Genomic DNA, 18,982 nt, shown 5'->3' on the forward strand with positions numbered 1-18,982 from the left:
TATTTGCCAACTTGGCTAGGCCATGATTCTCGGTGACTCAGTTTTTTAGATATTATATAATAATCATCCATCTTGTGATCTGATATCAAGAGCCAATCAGTTGAAAGGGGAGTTTCCTTGAGGGTGTGATCTGTATCCAATACATACAGGTGTTCTGCCAAATCTCATCCTTTCTGGATCCTACACCCAAATCGTCATCTCTGACCTCCAGTTCATAGGACATAAGCCAGGGCCTACCACCTGATTTTGGATCCACCAGCTCCTGCAACCCTGTGAGCCATAAGCCTACCTCCTGAGCCGTGGATTTTGGTTCCACAGCCCATGCAACCACGTGAGTGAAAAGAAGCCTTCAGCTTGCTGGCTACCCTTGGGTTTGGGACTTGCCAGCCTCCACAATTGCATGAGATTTTTCCTCAAAATAAATCTCTCTCTATATATTTATATTTATGCTTCACTGGTTTTGAGCCTCTAGAGAGCCCAGCCTTGGACAGATTGTGTCTTTAGGAGCTTGACATAACTCTTCTCTGGGTCCTGGAGAGCCACACTTTCATCCGTGGTGTCAAAGGACATCTCAAATAAAATTAAGACGAAAATGAGGAGCTCACAGGTAAAACTAGCTGAATATGTATGGAAATAAGTCATCATAAATGAGAGCCTGTTGGTATAAAAGACAGTAAAACAAACCACTAGGATTATTAATACTGGCATTCATGGACTATAAAATAATTGTGGTGGTATATTTAAAAAATATTCACACTAGAAACTATATAATGATTAAGAAAATTATTAAAACAAGTATACAGAATTTTTAGACATAAAAATTTGGTATTAAAAACACAAAGGACCATTTTATGAGTATATTAAAAGTGGCCAACAAACCCATGAAAAGAAATTTGTGATCATTAGCCATTAAAAAAAGCAAAAAACCAAACTCATTGCCATCAATTCAATTTGGACTCATAGCAACTGTATAGAACAGAGTAAAACTGCCCCATAGCATTTCCAAAGAGTGAATGTTGTATTCAAACTGCTGACCTTTTGTTTAGCAGCCTGAGCTCTTAACCACACTAGCCATTAGAGAGATGCAAATAGAAACTACAATGAGATACCATCTCACTCCTGCAAAAATGTCACTGTTAAAACCAAGCAGCAAACAAAAAAACAGAAAACAACAAATGCTGGCAAAGTTTTGAGGGATTAGAACATTTAACCAGTGCTGGCCTGACTGTAAAATGATGAAGCCACTTTCTCAAGAGGGTAGAAATACTTTGTGATGCACCAATCCCACTCCTAGGTATATTCTCTAGAGATCTAATAAAAGAGACATAGAGAGACATATGCACACCTGTGTTCAATACAGCAATATTCACATAGCAAAAAGATGGAAATGATGTAACTGCCCAACAATGGATGAATGGATAAACACAATGTGGTACCTACATACAATGGAATACTACACAGCCATAAAGAATGATGATGAGTCCTCTTATATAGTATATCTTGGATGAATATGAAGGACGTTATGCTGATTAATACTAGCCAAACAGAAAAAACAAATATTATATAATTGCTTTTCATAAGACCAGAATAGATATAGAGAGAGAGAGAGAGAGAGAGAGACCAACACTCATTGGTGGTTACCAGAGATGAGTGGAGAGGGGGATAGCCAGAAGCACTCTCAAGATCGTAGACAATTGTTATTTTTGGTGTTGGTAAAGAGAGCATTGAATGTGGGTGAAGTGCACACAGCTTGACAAAGGTAAATGATGTCACTGAAGAGTGCAAGAGAAAAGGATGTTTTTGGTAAAGGATATGACAAATATATTTTTGCAACGACATCAACAACAACTAAAAAATAGATGTGTGATTACACAAATATGTATATAAGCATATATGTGTATGGGTGTGAACATGCAGGTACATATGCATGTGTGCACAGATATATCTATAGGTATATGTACATACAAGTATGTGTGTGCATGAATGTATATTCATATATAAACAAGCCACATAGGGGACGCAGCTAAGAATACTACTTAGACGTAAAGAAACACCTCTTAAAATTAGTTTTCTAACTTTGAAGGCTTAGGACCATAGTCTCGTGGGACAGCTCAGTTCATTGTCATGATATAGGTTATAAAGTGTTTGTTCTACAACCCAATGTGGTGAGAAGTGTCTGGGGTCTGAAAAGCTACTGAGGAACCATCTAAGATATATCTATTGGTTTCTACTTATCCATAACAAAAGAGAAAGAAGGAAGCCAAAGACTCATAGAAAAAACTAGTCAATAGGCCTAATAGCCTGTATGTACCATGGCCTCATCTACCCTGTGACCAGAAGAAGTAGATTGGCAAGAAGGTGAAAGCTAGTAATATCAAATGCTGGCTAAAATGTGGAGCAAGGAGGAATGTCTTATGTCGCTCACAGAAATATAACTAAATAAAACAAGGTTGGAAAAAGTTTGATATTAATAAATGTGAACCTGCTCATCTTCTATTACCAATCAGTTTCACTCCTGTATCACCAGCACACACATACAAGAATGTTCCTGGCAGGATTATTCAAATGACAAAAACAAGCAATCAAACAACACAAATGCCCCAACAGTAGTTGGATAAATAAATTATTGTGAAGTCATGAGTCGTAAGATGATGCAGAAGTAAAAATGAACAAACTGTAGCTGCATGCATCACAGGAATGAATCTCACAAAGTTTAATGCGAGAAATGCAGTGTGATTCCACTTACAGAATGTTTTAAAACAGGTAGATTAAAAAAGATAGTAAGTGATCTACCCTTAAGTAGCAAAACTGTGAGAACAGTCAAAGGAACAATTGATTATTACGAAAGTTAGAGGAATGGATACCCCCATGGAGGGAGAAATGATCAGTGAGCTTCAGACAGGCGTCATGTGCAATTTCATAACCTGAATGATCCTCAGGTGTTCAGGTTTTTGTTATGTTTTTAACTATGGTTAACATTTTATACACTCTTATGTTTGTGATACAGTTCACATCTTAGAAAGTTGTGGCAAGCAAACTGACTAAATTGATACAATTCTCATACTGACTGACAGCTCTTGCTTGACTTTGAAAGTGTATGTGTTCTCAGATCAAAGTTAAAACTTGTGTCTCTGAAATCAACATTTAAAAGTAATGTCATACCAGTCTGTGTGGCTTGCAATAATTTTTACAGAACATATATACTTTAATACGTAGGCAATATCTGGGAAGTTACCAGAAAAAGGCCAACAGAGATTGGTATGGAAAGGAAGATCAGATGATTGGGAACTGAGCTACAGGTTGGGAGGAAACTTAATTTTCCTTCTATATCTTCTATGCAATGTAAATTAATTATTTTATATTTTTATTAACAGGTAACAACTTTTTAGGTTTCTCCAGGAATAGGGCCTCTTTCTGTACTCAGGGAGGAAGAGATTGTCACCAGGACCTTGGTTTTCACAGTTTAGGGACCCAGCAGGTTAGATGGGGATCATCCATTGTGTCTGGTTAGGTGGACACATATAGGGAGAGTGTGACTCAGAGCCTTCAACTAGTTCCTGGTAAAAGAATCCTAGTGTATTGAAGACTGAAAAATCACCTAATCCAATTACCTCTTTTTAGAAATGTCAAAACGACATGCCTTTTGCACAAGGTTACAGACTAAATTGCACGGAAGGTTAGAGTTCAAGTCTCAGATTTCTGTCCAATCCTTTTCCATGCAGCCATGCTACCTCTCCTGTTGTTGTACATGAAGGAGAAAAACCCTAGCAAATGCACATATGGAAACCTCAAGGAAATCAACATGGCCCTAAGTTGCCATGAGCCTTACATTGAAGGATACCTGTGAAGGTTATGACTTAGTTTCCTGGAAGCCCATCAACCTGCTCATCACCTGCATGTTCTCTTTGATCCTCTTCTCATTGCAACTCTTGGCCAGGACCACGACCCCACGCTGAAGCTGGTAGCGAAGGGCAATCAGGGCTGGGGTCCGCTTGTGCTTTTTAGCCAGGGCACCAAGAACTGGATCATCCAAGAGAACAGGGGAGCTCTGGTCCACCCTGGAAGGACATGCAGAAATGCAAAACACATGAGGCAGAATTCTTAATTTGTCAGGAGCTTCTAAAACATACTAAGGTGGTCCCCTCTAGACCAGTAGTTCCCCCAATGTTGTCCCTGGGCCAGCATCATCTACATCATATAGGAACACGTTAGAAATGCAATGCTAGTGCAAATCACCCAGATCTATTGAATCAGAGTTGATGAGGGCTCAGCATTCCATGTTTTAAAAATCCTTCCAGGTCATTTTGATGCTCTCTTTAGTTTGAAAGAAGAATCCCTGGAGACTCTCAGCTAACTAGAATGTTGTCAGTTCAAAGCCCTGCTCTGTGAGAAACACGTGGCAGACTGCTCTCATTAAGCTTTATTGCCTTGAAAACGCTGTGGTCTACTCTGTCTTGTAGGGTTGACTATCGGTTAGAATCGACTAGATGGCAGTAGGTTTCATTTGAAAACAATGGTTCCAGGCCCTTGGACTTCCTTTTACTTTTCATTGGCTGTTTTTCTTCTCTGGGTACAGCCAGAGAAGGGACATGAGAGTAGGAAGGGAAATGGGAAGACTTGAATAATTATGGTGTATAATATCTGTACAGAAGTTTACAAAATGATGCCAGATAGTAATTTCTTTCTATCCTCATAAACTTGGGAGTTACTTATTATTTTCCTGATTTTAGACATAAGATAACTGATGCTTATGGAGGATATTATTTGAAAAATGTCAATCTCTTAAAAGAACGTCAAAATCATGACTTCAGTTTATAACTTTTGTCTCAGTTTTTGAAATATGAAATATGTATAGCTTTTAATGTAGATGTTTATTTTTGATGTGGAAACTAAAATTAGAGTTGCATATGCCAAGCCCAGAGAATATAGCCGAATGACTGGGTCTCACCGGACATAGTTTAAGATAATCAGTAACCTAGCCCTTACAGGTAATGAACTAGTTTGCTTCTTTAGATTTAACTGTAAACTTAACATGCTGAGTCCCTAGCCCATTTTCCAGACAAATAGGTACTCAGCCCAGCTATCTGCATCTCCTCAGCAGGCAGGTCTTCCCTGCCTACTTACCCTCCACTCCGCACCCCCCCAGCCCTGCCCCTCCCTTGGCCAAGAACTGCAACATTTGTCTTCTTAAGAAAACTGACATTTCAGAAGAGAAAGGGTTTCAAAGAATATTTTAATGAATCTCTGATAAGCCATCTGAAACTGCTTAGACTTCTGGGACTCTCTTTGCTCCTCTCTGACTATACTAACCCTGATGCTGTCACATTTTTTTTGGAACACGTAGTATACGCTATATATGCTGTGTGTTCCCCTACTTGTGAATAATTGATTGAATAACACATTCTTAGTATTGTTTTTAACTTTCTTTCCATTCTCAGAAGTTCTTTTACATTGACTATAACCAGACACACAATGTAAAAGCATTGGGCTGGGTGAAAGGATTATAAAGAAGTATTTCTACAGCTTCTCTCCCCCTTTTACCCATGCAGTTGAGCATTAACGCCAGGAAATAGGGTATAGTATATTAAAAATGTTTCTTCAATAATGGTGTTTTAGATAATCTCTCCATTGTCCTCATTACCATCTTTTATCTCGAGTAGATCCCAGAGCACTGTAGGCAACCAGAACAATGTCTTTTGACTTGCAGAAATCCAGAAGTTTGCTCTGGTTGAGATAAGGATGACATTCCACCTGTAGAACAGCAAGGCAAAAATGGGTCAGATGACATGAAAACATGATATTAAAATGTAAGGGAAATGATAAAAGTCAAAGACTCTGGATGAAAACACTGTTAATTTGTATTTGAACTAGGAATACCAACATGAACTAATGTTGGAAAAAATATATTTTCTCTTTTGCTACTGGAAGAATCAAAAACAATAATCTTCTGTAAGAGAAATACCTCTATTGCCCAGTTCTTGGTACCATCTTAGTTATCTACTGCTGCTGTAACAGAATTACCACAAGTGGATGGCTTTAAGAAAGAGAAATTTATTTTCTCACAATCTAGTAGGCTAGAAGTCCAAATTCAGACATCAGCTCCAAGGAGGGCTTTCTCCGTCTGTGGGATCTGGAGGAAGGCCTTCTCATCAATCTTCTCCTGGACAAGGAGCTTCTCTGAGCTAGAACTCTGAGTCCAAAGGGCTCGCTCTGCTCCTGGGCTTGCTTTCTTGGTGTTATGATGCCCCCTGTCTCTGCTCCTTTCTCTCTTTTATATCTCAAAAGGAATTGGCTCAAGATAGAATCCAATCTTATAGATAGAGCCTTGTGTCATTAACATAACTGAGGTCTATTCCACCTCATTAACATCATAGACGTAGTATTTCCAACACATAGGAAAATCACATCAGATGACAAAATGGTAGACAATCACTCAGTAGTAGGAATCATGGTCTAGCCAAATTGATACACATAATTTTGGGGGACACCTTTCAATCCATGTCAGTTACTAGATGTCATTATCTGCCACAAGGAGAGAAGGGTAATTCTGGATCTGGGAGAGGGAAAGAACTTTCTAGCTTTGGACATCAAAGTGTGCCCAGATAGCATGAAAGTACTCAAAGCCATGAGTACACATTCAAAGGACAAAGGAAACAGTTTGGTGGGTAGATTTGCGTATCAAAAGGAGTAAAGACTAAAATAATTTCTAACGCATTGAATAAAAAAAATCTCTAAATTCTTATGAATGAGAGATATACAAAAAGGAGGAGAGCAAGAACAATTTGTCCCTAGTGAAGATGATTATTACTGTATTTTTTCTCTGAATATTGATCATTAAAGGAAAGAATTACACATTTGTTTGGTCTTATGAGAAATAATTGTAATTTATCCTGAGTTGATAATTAATATTCTAGTTTTATAGAAAAAAGCCAGGTAAGAAAAGTAAAAAGAATGAGAAAAATAAAAAATAATAATTTACAAACCCCATCAAAATAACTGATTTAGGCAAAAATCATCAATGGATACTAAACCATTAAACATAAATTTGTTGGTGAATATGATTTTCTTTGATACAAAATTATCAACCAACATCTTATTAGCTGAATGCAAATGAGAAAATATATGATTACAGAGAAGAGATCTGTCTACCACCTGCTTAACGAAGTACTAAAATCTAACATCACTAATGTTGACACCATGTGTCAATACGTGCTTCCTAAACTCACAGCCTTCAAGTCAATTTTGACTCATAGAGACCCTATAGGATAGAGTAGAACTGCCACATAGGGCTTCTAAGGTGTGGCTGGGGGATTTGAACTGTCAACCTTTTTGACTGGCAACAGATTTTTCAGCACCGTGCCACCAGGGCTGCATGAGTTTCATAAAAAAAGAGAAAAAAAAACTCACAAACCTGTTGCCATCCAGTTGATTCTGACTCATAGTGACCCTATAGGACAGAGTAGAACTGTTGCACAGGGTTTCCAAGAAGCTGCTGGTGGATTTGAACTGCCAACCTATTGGTTAGCAGCCAAATGCTAAACCACTGCACCACCAGTGCTCCAGGAAATTTCTGAAATTTTCTTGACAAAAATGTTTAACCTGAATCACATAAAGTTTTCTTCTGTGTCTGTCAGTTTCTCGTACTGCGGTGGCTTGTGTGTTGTTGTGATGCTGGAAGCTATGCCCCTGGTATCTCAACTATTAGCAGTTTCATCCATGGCGGTCAGGTCTCAGTGAAGCTTCTAGACTAAGACAGACTAGGAAGAAGGACCTGGAGGTCTACTTCTGAAAAAATTGGCCAATGAAAACATTATGAATAGCAGTGGAACAGTATCTGATATAGAGCTAGAAGAAGAGCCCTTTGGGTTGGAAGGCACTCCAAACACAAATGAGGAAGAGCTGCCTCCTCAAAGTAGAGTTGACCTTTGGATAGAGTAGAACTTTTGGGACCTTCATTTGCTGAGTTGGGACACCTGCCTCAAATGAGAACATACAGCTGCAAACATCCATTAATAATTGGAACATGGAACATATGAAGTATGGATATAGGAAAACTGGAAGTCATCAAAACTGAAACGGACCAAATAAACATCAATCTTGTAAGCATTAGTGAGCTGAAATGGACTGGCATTGGCCACTTTGAATTGGACAATCAGATGGTCAACTATGCTAAGAATGACAAATTGAAGAGGAATGGTGTGGCATTTATTGTCAAAAAGAACATTTCAAGACCTATCCAGAAGTACAACACAATCTGTAATAGGATCATATCCATATAACTACAAGGAAGACCAGCTAAGAAGACTATTATTCAAATTTATGCACCAACCACTAATGCTAAAGATGAGGAAATTGAAGATTGTGACTAACTTTTGTGGTCAGAAATTGAACAGACATGCAATGAGTTGCATTGATAATTACTGGTGACTGGCATGTGAAATTTGGAAATGTGAAATTTGGAAAGGATTGGTAGTTGAAAAATATGGCCTTGGTGACAGAAATGACACCAGAGATCACATGATAGAATTTTGCAAGACCAAGGACATTTTCAAAGCAAAAACCTTTCTTTCAACAACATAAACAATGACTGTACATATGGAACTCGCTGGATGGAAAACACAGGAATTAAGTTGACTACATCTGTGAAAAGAGATGGTTGAGAAGCTCAACATCATCCGTCAGAACAAGGCAAGGGTTTGACTGCGGAACAGACCATAAATTGTTTTTACGCAAGTTCAAGTTGATTAGACCCTTATTACTGCAGTGGTGTATGTGCTTGAGATCTGACTTCAACTGTTTTAGCTGTGTGCTGGAGAGGTGGAATTTTGATGTTCGACACCACTTCGCCTATTAAACACTGTCCTCACCTACCCACAAGAGGGACCTGAGGGCTGGTGGCTCATGCCACATCACCTAGCCACTCGTGACAGGGGTCCAAGGACACCTGGTACCTCCCACTCCTTACAACCAAAAGCATTGAGTGCCCAAGGTCCAGCTGCAGAACCCACCCACCTGTGTGCTCTAGGAAACAGGGATGTGCTTTCCTCACAGACACTCAGGGGATGGTTGTCAGCCCCTGCCTTGTTCACAGCGTGACTCCCTGTTGCAACCAGATACCCGTGCCTACACCAGTCACCCCTGCCCCTCTCAGAATGTAGGACAGAGCCTGTACCACACACTTGATGACCAAGTACCTGGACACCTGAGATGAATCCATACAAGAAAAGAAAATGAACTCCTAAGCTCCTATACCTGCTAACAGCTCTAGCTATCTGATGACAGGAAGTTAGAGATTCAAAGGTGCAAATAATCAAGCTAGCTCACTCAAGAAGCTTACTTGGGCATATCAAAAAAAAAAAAAAAAACAAATCAAGAAGCTAGGATACAGTAAGCAAACAGAAAATAAATTAATATAATAACTATTAAATGGCTCAGAGAAAACAGTCAATAAAAAATCACGTAAAGAAGCAGAACACAATTGCTTCAACAAGCTCTCAAAATAATCAAGGAATCTTCCAGCAGAAGATATATTCCTGGAATAACCAGATGTAAAATACAAGAGATTAATATGTAGAACCCTTCAAGACATCAGGAAGAAGATCAGACAAAATGCAGAACAAGCCAAGGAACACACAGATAAAGCAGCTGAAGAAATTAAAAAGGTTATTTAAGAACATAATGAAGAATTTAATAGGCTGCAAGAATCCATAGAGAGACAGCAATCAGAGTTGAGAAGATTAACAATAAAACCTGGGAATTAGACAACACAATAGAAAGTCAGAGGAGCAGAAAAGAGGAAATGAAGGCAGAATTAGTGAGACTGAAGATAAAACACTTGGCACCAATATATTTGAAGAAAAATCAGATAAACAAATTTTTAAAAAAGAAGAAACCCTAAGAATCATGTTTTACTCTATCAAGAGAAATAACCTATGAGTGATTTGAGTACCAGAACAGGGAGTAGTAACAGAAAATACAGAGACAATTGTTTAAGATTTCTTGGCTGAGAATATCGCTGATACTGTGAAAGATGTGAAGATATCTGTCTATGATGCTCATCAAATCCCACATAAGGTAGATCTCAAGGGAAAGCCACTCAGACATAAACAATCAAACTTGCCAAAACCAAATATAAAGAGAGAAATTTAACAATGGCTAGGCATAAATGAAAAGTCACCTACAAAGGAGAGTCAATTAGAATAAACTCAGACTTCTTGGCAGAATCTATACAGGCAAGATGGCAATGGGATGACTTATATAAAGCATTGAAGGAAAAAAATTTCCAGCCAAGAGTCATATATTCAGCAAAACTGTCCCTCCAATACAAAGGCGAAATTAAGATATTTCCAATCAATGGAAGTTTAGGGAATTTGTCAAAATCAAACCAAAAGTATAAGAAATACTAAAGGAAGTTCTCTGGTTAGAAAATCAATAATATCAGATATCAACCCAAGACTAGAACACAGGACAGAGCAACCAGATATCAACCCAGATAGGGAAATTGCAAAAATAAATCAAGATAAAAAAATGCTCAAACAGGGAAACAGTGATGTCCTTATGTACAAGATGACAACATTAAATCAATAAAGAGGGACTAAAAAATGTAGTCATAGATCTTTCATATGGACAGGAAGTCAAGGCAATATAAAAGTTTGGTTTAAACCTAGAAAAAAAGGGTAAATATTAAGGTAACCACCATGGAGACTAACAATCCTACACACCAAAATAAAATACAAGAAAAAAAAAAAAAAACTCAGCAAAAACGAAATCAACAACAACAAATAAGAGGAAAAGACAGTGTGTAAAGGTAAACTACTCAGCACAAAAAATTAAGAGGAAAAAAGAAACTGTGCAAAACACACACAAACAAAAGACATCAAAATGACAGTACTGAACTCATAACTATCCACTATTATGCTGAATGTAAATGGACTAAAAGCACCAGTAAAGAGACAGAGTGTGGTAGAATGGATAAAAAGAACGATTCGTCTATATGCTGCCTACAAGAGACACACATTACACTTAAAGACACAAACTAAAACTCAAAAGATGGGAAAAAAAATATGTCAAGCAAACAGCAATCAAAAACGACCAGGAGTAGCAACATTAATTTCTGACAATATAACCTTTAAAATTAAATCCATCACAAAGGATAAGGAAGGACACTATATAGTGATTAAAGGGACAATATACCAGGGGGATAAAATCATATCAAATATTTACAGACCCAGTGACAGTGCTTCAAGATACATAAAAGAAACTCTAACAGCATGGAAATGTGAGATAGACAGCTCCACAATAATAGTGGGAGACTATAACACTTTTGGTGGAAGACGGAATATCCAGAAAGAATCTCAGTAAAGGCACAGAAGATCTAAACAACACAATCAACCAACTTGAATTCATAGACATATACAGAACACTCCGCCCAACAGCAGCCAACTTTTTTTTCCAGCGCAAATGGAACATTCTCTAGAATAGACCACATATTAGGTCATAAAGAAAGCCTTAACAGAATCCAAAACATTGAAATATTGCAAATCATCTTCTCTGACTATACAGCCATAAAAGTAGAAATCAATAACAGAAAAAGCAGGGAAAAGAATCAAACACTTGGAAACTGAACAACAACCTGCTCAAAAACGATTAGGTTATAGAAGAAATTAAGGATGGAATAAAGAAATTCTTGGAATCCAGTGAGAATGAAAACACTTCCTATCAGAAACGCTGGGACACAGCTAAAGCAGTGCTCAGAGGTCACTTTATAGCAATAAGTGCACACATCCAAAAAGAAGAAAGGGACAAAATCAAAGAATTATCCTAACAACCTGAACCAATAGAAAAAAAGAACCCTCAGGCACCAGAAGAAAGCAAATCATAAAAATTAGAGCACAATTAAATGAAACAGAGAACAGAAAAACAACTGAATGAGTTAACAAGATCAAAAGCTGGTTCTTTGAAAAAATTAACAAAATTGATAAACCATTGGCCAAACCGACAAAAGAAAAACAGGAGGGGAAAGAAATTACCCAAATAAAAATGAGATGGGTGATATCAAAATAGACCCAACTGAAATTAATACAATCATATCAGATTACTATGAAAAATTGTACTCTAAAAAATTTGAAAACCTAGAAGTAATGGATGAATTTCTAGAAACACACTACCTACCTAAACTAAGACAAACAGAGGTAGAACAACTAAATAAACCCATAACAAACGGAAAGGTTGAAAAGGTTATTTAAAAAATCCCAACAAGAAAACCCCTGGCCCTGATGGCATCACTGCAGAGTTCTACCAAACTTTCAGAGAAGAGTTAACACCTCTACTACTTTCAGAGCATAGAAAGTGAGAGAATACTCCCAAACTCATTCTATGAAGCCAGCACATCCCTGATACCAAAACCAGGTAAAGACACCACAAAAAAAAAAAAAAGAAATTACAGACCAATAACCCTCATGAACTTAGATGCAAAAATCCTCAACAAAATTCTAGCCAGTAGAATTCAACAACATATCAAAAAAAAAAAAAAATTCACCATGACCAAGTGGGATCCATACCGGTTCTGCAGGGATGGTTTAACATTAGAAAAACAATCAATATACTCCATCATATAAATAAAACAAAAGACAAGAAACACATGATCTTATCAATGATGCAGAAAGGGCATTTGACAAAGTCCAACACCCATTCATGGTAAAAACTCTCAGTAAAATAGGAATAGATGGAAAATTCCTCAACATAATAAAGTTCATATATACAAAGCAAAGAGCCAACATTATCCTAAAGGGACAGAGTCTGAAAGAATTCCCCTTGGGAGCGGGAACCAGACAAGGGTGCTCTTTATTACCACTCTTACTCAACATTGTGCTGGAGGTTCTAGCCGGAGCAATTAGGCAAGATAAAGAAATAAAGGGCATCCATATTGGTAAGGAAGAAGTAAAAATATCTGTTTGCAGATGACGTAATCTTATACACAGAAAACACTACAGACTCCACAAGAAAATTATGGAAACTGATAGAAGAGTTCAGCAGAGTATCAGGATACAAGATAAATGCACAAAAATCAGTTGGATTCCTCCACACCAATAAACAGAAAATCACCAAATCAAGACCATTTACAATAACCCCCAAGAAGATAAAATACTTAGGAATAAATCTGACCAGAGATGTAAAAGGCCTATATAAAGAAAACTTCAAGACACTGCTGCAAGAAACCAAAAGAAACCTATGTAAGTGGAAAAATATACCTTGCTCATGGATAGGAAAACTCGACATTGTAAAAATGCCTATTCTATCCAAAGCAATCTATAGACACAACGCAATTCCGATCCAAATTCCAATGACAATTTTTAATGAGATGGAGAAACAAATCAACAACTTCATATGGAAGGGAAAGAAGCCCCAGATAAGTAAATCATTACTGAAAAAGAAGAACAAAGTGGGAGGCCTCACACTACCTGATTTTAGAACATGTTATACTGCCGCAGTACTCAAAACAACCTGGCACTGGTACAACAACAGACACATAGACCAGTTAGAATTGAGAATCCAGACATAAATCTGTCCACATATGAGTGGCTAATATTGGACGAAGGCCCAAAGTCAGTTAGATGGGGAAAAGAGAGCCTCTTTAACAAAGGGTGCTGGCATAACTAGATATCCATCTGCAAAGAAATGAAACAAGACCCATACCTTATGCCATGCACAAAAAGTAACTCAAAATGGATGAAAGACCTAAGTATAAAATCTAATACAATAAAGATCATGGAAGAAAATGTAGGGACAGTGGTAGGAGCCCTAATACATGGCATAAACAGTATACAACACATTACTAACAATGCACAAACACCGGAATAAAGAAACTAGATAACTGGGAGCTCCTAAAAATCAAACACCTATGCTCATCCAAAGACTTCACAAAAAGAGTAAAAAGATTATCTACAAACTGGGAAAAAGTTTTTAGATATGACATTTCCGATCAGTGTCTGATCTCTAAAATCTACGTGTTACTGCAAAAACTCAAGAACAAAAAGATAAATAACCCAATTAAAAAATAGGCAAAGGATATGAACAGGCACTTCACCAAAGAAGACATTCAGGCAGCTAACAGACACATGAGAAAATGCTCACGATATTTAGCCATTAGAGAAATGCAAATCAAAACTGCAATGAGATACCATCTCACTCCAACAAGACTGGCATTACTTAAAAAAACAAAAGAATAAATGTTGCAGAGGTCGTGGAGACACTGGAACTCTTATACACTGCTGGTGGGAATGTAAAATGGTACAACCATTTTGGAAATCGAATTGGCACTTCCTTAAAAAGCTAGAAATACTACTACCTTATGATCCAGCAATCCCACTCCTTGGAATTTAATCTAGAGAAATAAGAGCCCTCACGTGAACAGATACATGCACACCTATGTTCACTGCAGCACTGTTTACAATAGCAAAAAGATGGAAGCAGCCAAGGTGCCCATCAATGGATGAATGGATAAAGAAATAATGGTATATTCACACAATGGAACTCTGTGCATCAATGAAGAACAATGATGAATCCATGAAATATTTCGTAACATGGAGGAATCTGGAAGGCATTATGCTGAGTGAAACTAGTCAGTTGCAAAAGGATAAATACTGTACGAGATCAGTATTATAAGAACTCAAGAAATAGTTTAAATACAGAAGAAAATATTCTTTGATGGTTAAAAGGGTGGGGGGAGGGAGGGAAAGGGGTATTTGCTACTTAGATAGTAGACAAGAACGGTTTTAGGTGAAGGAAATGGAAAGCACAATACAGGAGAGGTCAGCACAACTGGACTAAGTAAAAAACAAAGAAGTTTCCTGGATAAACTGAATGCTTCAAAGGCCAGAATAGCAGGGGTAGGGGTCTGGGAACCATGGTTTCAGGGAACATCTGGGTCAATTGGCATAATAAAATATATTAAGAAAACATTCTGCATCCCACTTTTGTGATCTATGTTTGGGGTCTTAAAAGATAGCAAGCGGCCATCTAAGATGCATCAATTGGCCTCAACCCACCTGGACAAAGAGGAATGAAGAACACCAAAGACACAAGGTAACTATGAGCTGAAGAGACAGAAAGGGCCACGTAATCAGAGATTACATCAGCCTGAGACCAGAAGAACTAGATGGTGCCTGGCTACAACTGATGACTGCCCTCACGGGGAACACAACAGAGAACCCCTGATGGAACAGTAGAGCAGTGGGATGCAGACCTCAAATTCTTGTAAAAAGACCAGACTTAATGGTCTGACTGAGACTAGAAGGACCACGGAGGTCATGGTCCCCGGACCTTCTGTTAGCCCAAGACTGGAACCATTTCCAAAACAAACTCTTCAGACTGGGATTAGACTGAACTATAAGATAGAAAATGATACTGTTGAGGAGTGAGTTTCTTCGTTTAAGTAGACACATGAGACTATTTGGACAGCTCCTGTCTGGAGTGGAGATGAGAAGGCAGAGGGGGACAGAAGGTGGCTGCATGGACACGGGGGATATAGGGAGGAGAGAAGGAGTGTGCTGGCTCATTAGGGGCAGAGCAACTAGGAATACATAGTGAGGTCTATATAAATTTTTGTATGAGAGACTGACTTGATTTGTAAACTTTCACTTAAAGCACTATTAAAAAAAGAAGAAAAAATCAAAGATGATCCAACAGAATGCAGAAATTATTGAACAATATCACTGATATCACACAGAAGTAAACTTTTGCCAAAGATCATTCAAAAACAGTTGCAGCAGCATATTGACAGGGAACTGCCAGAAGTTCAAGCCAGGTTCAGAAGAGGATGTGGAATGTGAGTTAATATTGCTGTTTTCACATGGATCTTGGCTTAAAGCAGAGAATACCAGAAAGGCGTTTACTTGTGTTTTATTGACTATATATATATGCATTCAACTGTGTGGATCATAACAAATTATGCATAACACTGCAAAGAATGGGAATTCCAGAACACTTAATTGTGCTCACGAGGAACCTGTACTTAGACCAAGAGGCAGTCGTTCGAAGAAAACAAGGGGATACTGCAAGGCTTAAAGTTAAGAATGGTGTGTATCAAAGTTGAATCCTTTTACCATACTTTCAATCTGTATGCTGAGCAAATAATTTGAGAAGGCGGACTATATGAAGAAGAATGTGGCATGAGGATAGGAGGAAAACTCATCAACCTGTAATATGCAGATAAAAGAACCGTGCTTCCTGAAAGTGAAGAGGATTTGAAGCACTTACTGATGAAGATGAAAAACTACGGCCTTCAGTATGAATTGCACCTCAATGTAAAGAACACAAAAATCCTCCCTCACAACTGGGGTAATAAGCAATATCATGATAAACGGAGAAAATACTGACGTTGTCAGGGATTTCATTCTACTTGGATCCACAGTCGACACCTAGTCAAGAAATTAAACACGTGTTGCATTGTGCAAATCTGCTGCAAACGACCTCTTTAAAGTGTTAAAAAACAAAGATGTCACCTTGAAGAGTAACATGCACCTGGTCCAATCATGGTATTTTCAATCGCTTCATGTGCTTGCAAAAGTTGGACAGTGAATAAAGAAAACCAAAGGAGAGTTGATACCTTGGAATTATGGTGTTGGTGAGGAAGAATGATTTTACCACGGACCACCACAAGAATGAAGAAACCTGTCTTGGAAGAAGTACAGCCAGAATGCTTCTTGGAATCAAGGATGGTGAGACTTTGTTTCATGTACTTTGGATGCCTTATTAGGAGGACCAGTCCCTGGAGAAGGACATCATGCTCAGGAGAGTAGATGTCAGTGAAAAAGAAGAAGACGCTCAACAAAATGGATTAACTGAGTGGCTGCAACAATGAGATCAAACGTATCAATGATTGTTAGGATGGCACAAGGCCAGGCAGTATTTACTTTTGTTGTACGTAGGGTCTCTACGAGCCAGAACCTACTCGCCGACACCTAACAACAACAACAAAAAAGTCTTCAGACCTAACTTCTAGTTTACACAAACTGGGACTGGAGAAACATGTTTTCTAATGTCACAAGACAATAATACGATAAATTCAGAATACTTGATAACAAGTTGTTTGGATATTACGGGATACAAAAGAGCTGAGAGACTGTTGCAGATTAAGAGAGCTTGAGAAATATAACACACAGTAATATGAGCCACAGTTGGATGCCAGTTAAAACAAAAGACATATAAAAGATTTTGGGGGGATAAAATGAGGAAATGTGAATATGGACTGGATATTAGATGATATTAGAAAATTATCATCAACTTGCTTAGATACAGCAATGAAATATGAGTTTCTTTGAGAATATCTTCATCCTTATAACATGTATGCTGAGGAACTGTTATGGATTGAATTGTGCCTCTCCATCCTCAAAATAATTGTTGAGATCCCAAAGGCTGTGCTTGTAAATTTGACCTTGTTTAGAAATAGGGGTTACCTTTCGTTACGTTAATGAGTCAGTCACAGTATAGGGTGAATCCTAAACCTAATCATTTCTGAGTTATAAAAAGTTTAAATAGACACAGATCCACAACTGGGAAAGAGGAAGGCAAGTAACAGAGACAAATGCATCTACAAGACCAGGAACCTCAAGAATTACAGCAGCTACTAGAAGCTGAAATAGAAAAGGAAAAACCGCCCCCTGGAGGTGTGACCAAACTTCAACTTTTAGCCTCCTGGAGTATGAGAAAATATATTTCTGTTCTTTATGGCTACCTCTTGTGGTTTTTGTATCACAGCATCACTAGGCAACCAAGAAAAGTATGTAGGCGTCAAGTGTCACATCTATAACTTCCTTTGAAAACGTTCAGGAACACAGAAATATTAAAGCAAATAATATAATGGTACAAATCAAGGAGAGTAAGACCATGATTTAGTCAGTCCCTAGCTCTACCCCATCAGATTGCTAAATGTCCCTTAGAGTTGATTTGCTCTACCTTTATCATTAATGTAAACTAGTATCTTCATCCCTTTAACCTGGAGGACTTCAATAGTTTCTGGTCATTGTTTGTGCATGTGTGCTTTATAAGTCAAAAATTCCATGAAAATAGAGATTTAAAAAAAAAATTCATGCATCCAAACCACACACAAAACCTTAACCCCTATCTGCTCCTATCAATGCCCTTATACACAGCATTTCTGTTGTTGTCAGGTGCTGTCGAGTTGCTTCCGACTCATAGTGACCCCGTGTATAGCAGAATGAAATACCGCCCAGTCCTGCGCCGTCCTCAATATCATTGTTAGGCTTGAGCCCATTATTGTAGCCACTGTGTTAATCTATCTTGTTGAGGGTCTTGCTTTCTTTCACTGACCCTCTACTGTACTAAGCATGATGTCATTCTCTAGCAACTGATACTAGAGAGGTTCTACTCTCTAGAAACTTCTAGTTCAAAAAGGTAAGATGAACAGGAGGAGAGGATATCAGACATAATTATGGAAAAGAAAGATGTGAAGAACAGAAAACAGAAGCAGCCCTGGTAGACTGATGGGCTCACCTGGTTGCAGACAGGCTTATACTTGAGCCCTGGCTTATTCAGGATCCTCTCCAGCTGCCTGCGGTTAAAGTTGGACACTCCAATGGACTTGACCAACCCTGCATCCTTGCACTTCTCCAGGGCCTGAGAAGGAATGGATTGTGAGAAAGAATTTGTGTTATTTGGCCATAGAGCAAATGGAAGATAGAGCCCCGTTACCAAAAGCAACTGTCTAGAAATGACCATGCAAGTGACTGGCATTGTCATAAAGAGCAAATGTAATACAGAGATAATTGGAAGAAGATGGTGACAACAAAAATAGAACTAGTGTTTCATACTTAGGAAAATAGGATACAGCATGGCACACAGTCCTCAGCTTTTTCTTTCTCTGTGTCATATTCCAGTAAGGCTCTCTTCCATGCTCATGTATCAGAAAACCACAAGTCAGGGTCATGAATTTCTACAGCCAATTGGGCATATTCCCTTTGAT

At 38.2% G+C, this 18,982-nt stretch overlaps 1 protein-coding gene across 1 annotated transcript in view; it reads right to left on the bottom strand.

Annotated features, from left to right (window-relative positions):
* Positions 1–18,982, bottom strand: part of LOC100659630 (aldo-keto reductase family 1 member C1-like) — a 32,438-nt gene that overhangs the window by 5,627 nt on the left and 7,829 nt on the right. The window contains exons 5-7 of the mRNA XM_023548960.2: positions 18,514–18,636; positions 5,642–5,751; positions 3,893–4,058 (exon numbers count right to left, since the gene is read on the bottom strand). Of these exons, the coding sequence (XP_023404728.2) occupies positions 3,893–4,058; positions 5,642–5,751; positions 18,514–18,636 (399 nt within the window). The remainder of the gene's footprint in view (positions 1–3,892; positions 4,059–5,641; positions 5,752–18,513; positions 18,637–18,982) is intronic.

Source organism: Loxodonta africana, chromosome 4, assembly GCF_030014295.1.
Source record: "Loxodonta africana isolate mLoxAfr1 chromosome 4, mLoxAfr1.hap2, whole genome shotgun sequence".
NCBI classification, from domain to species: Eukaryota; Metazoa; Chordata; class Mammalia; order Proboscidea; family Elephantidae; genus Loxodonta; species Loxodonta africana.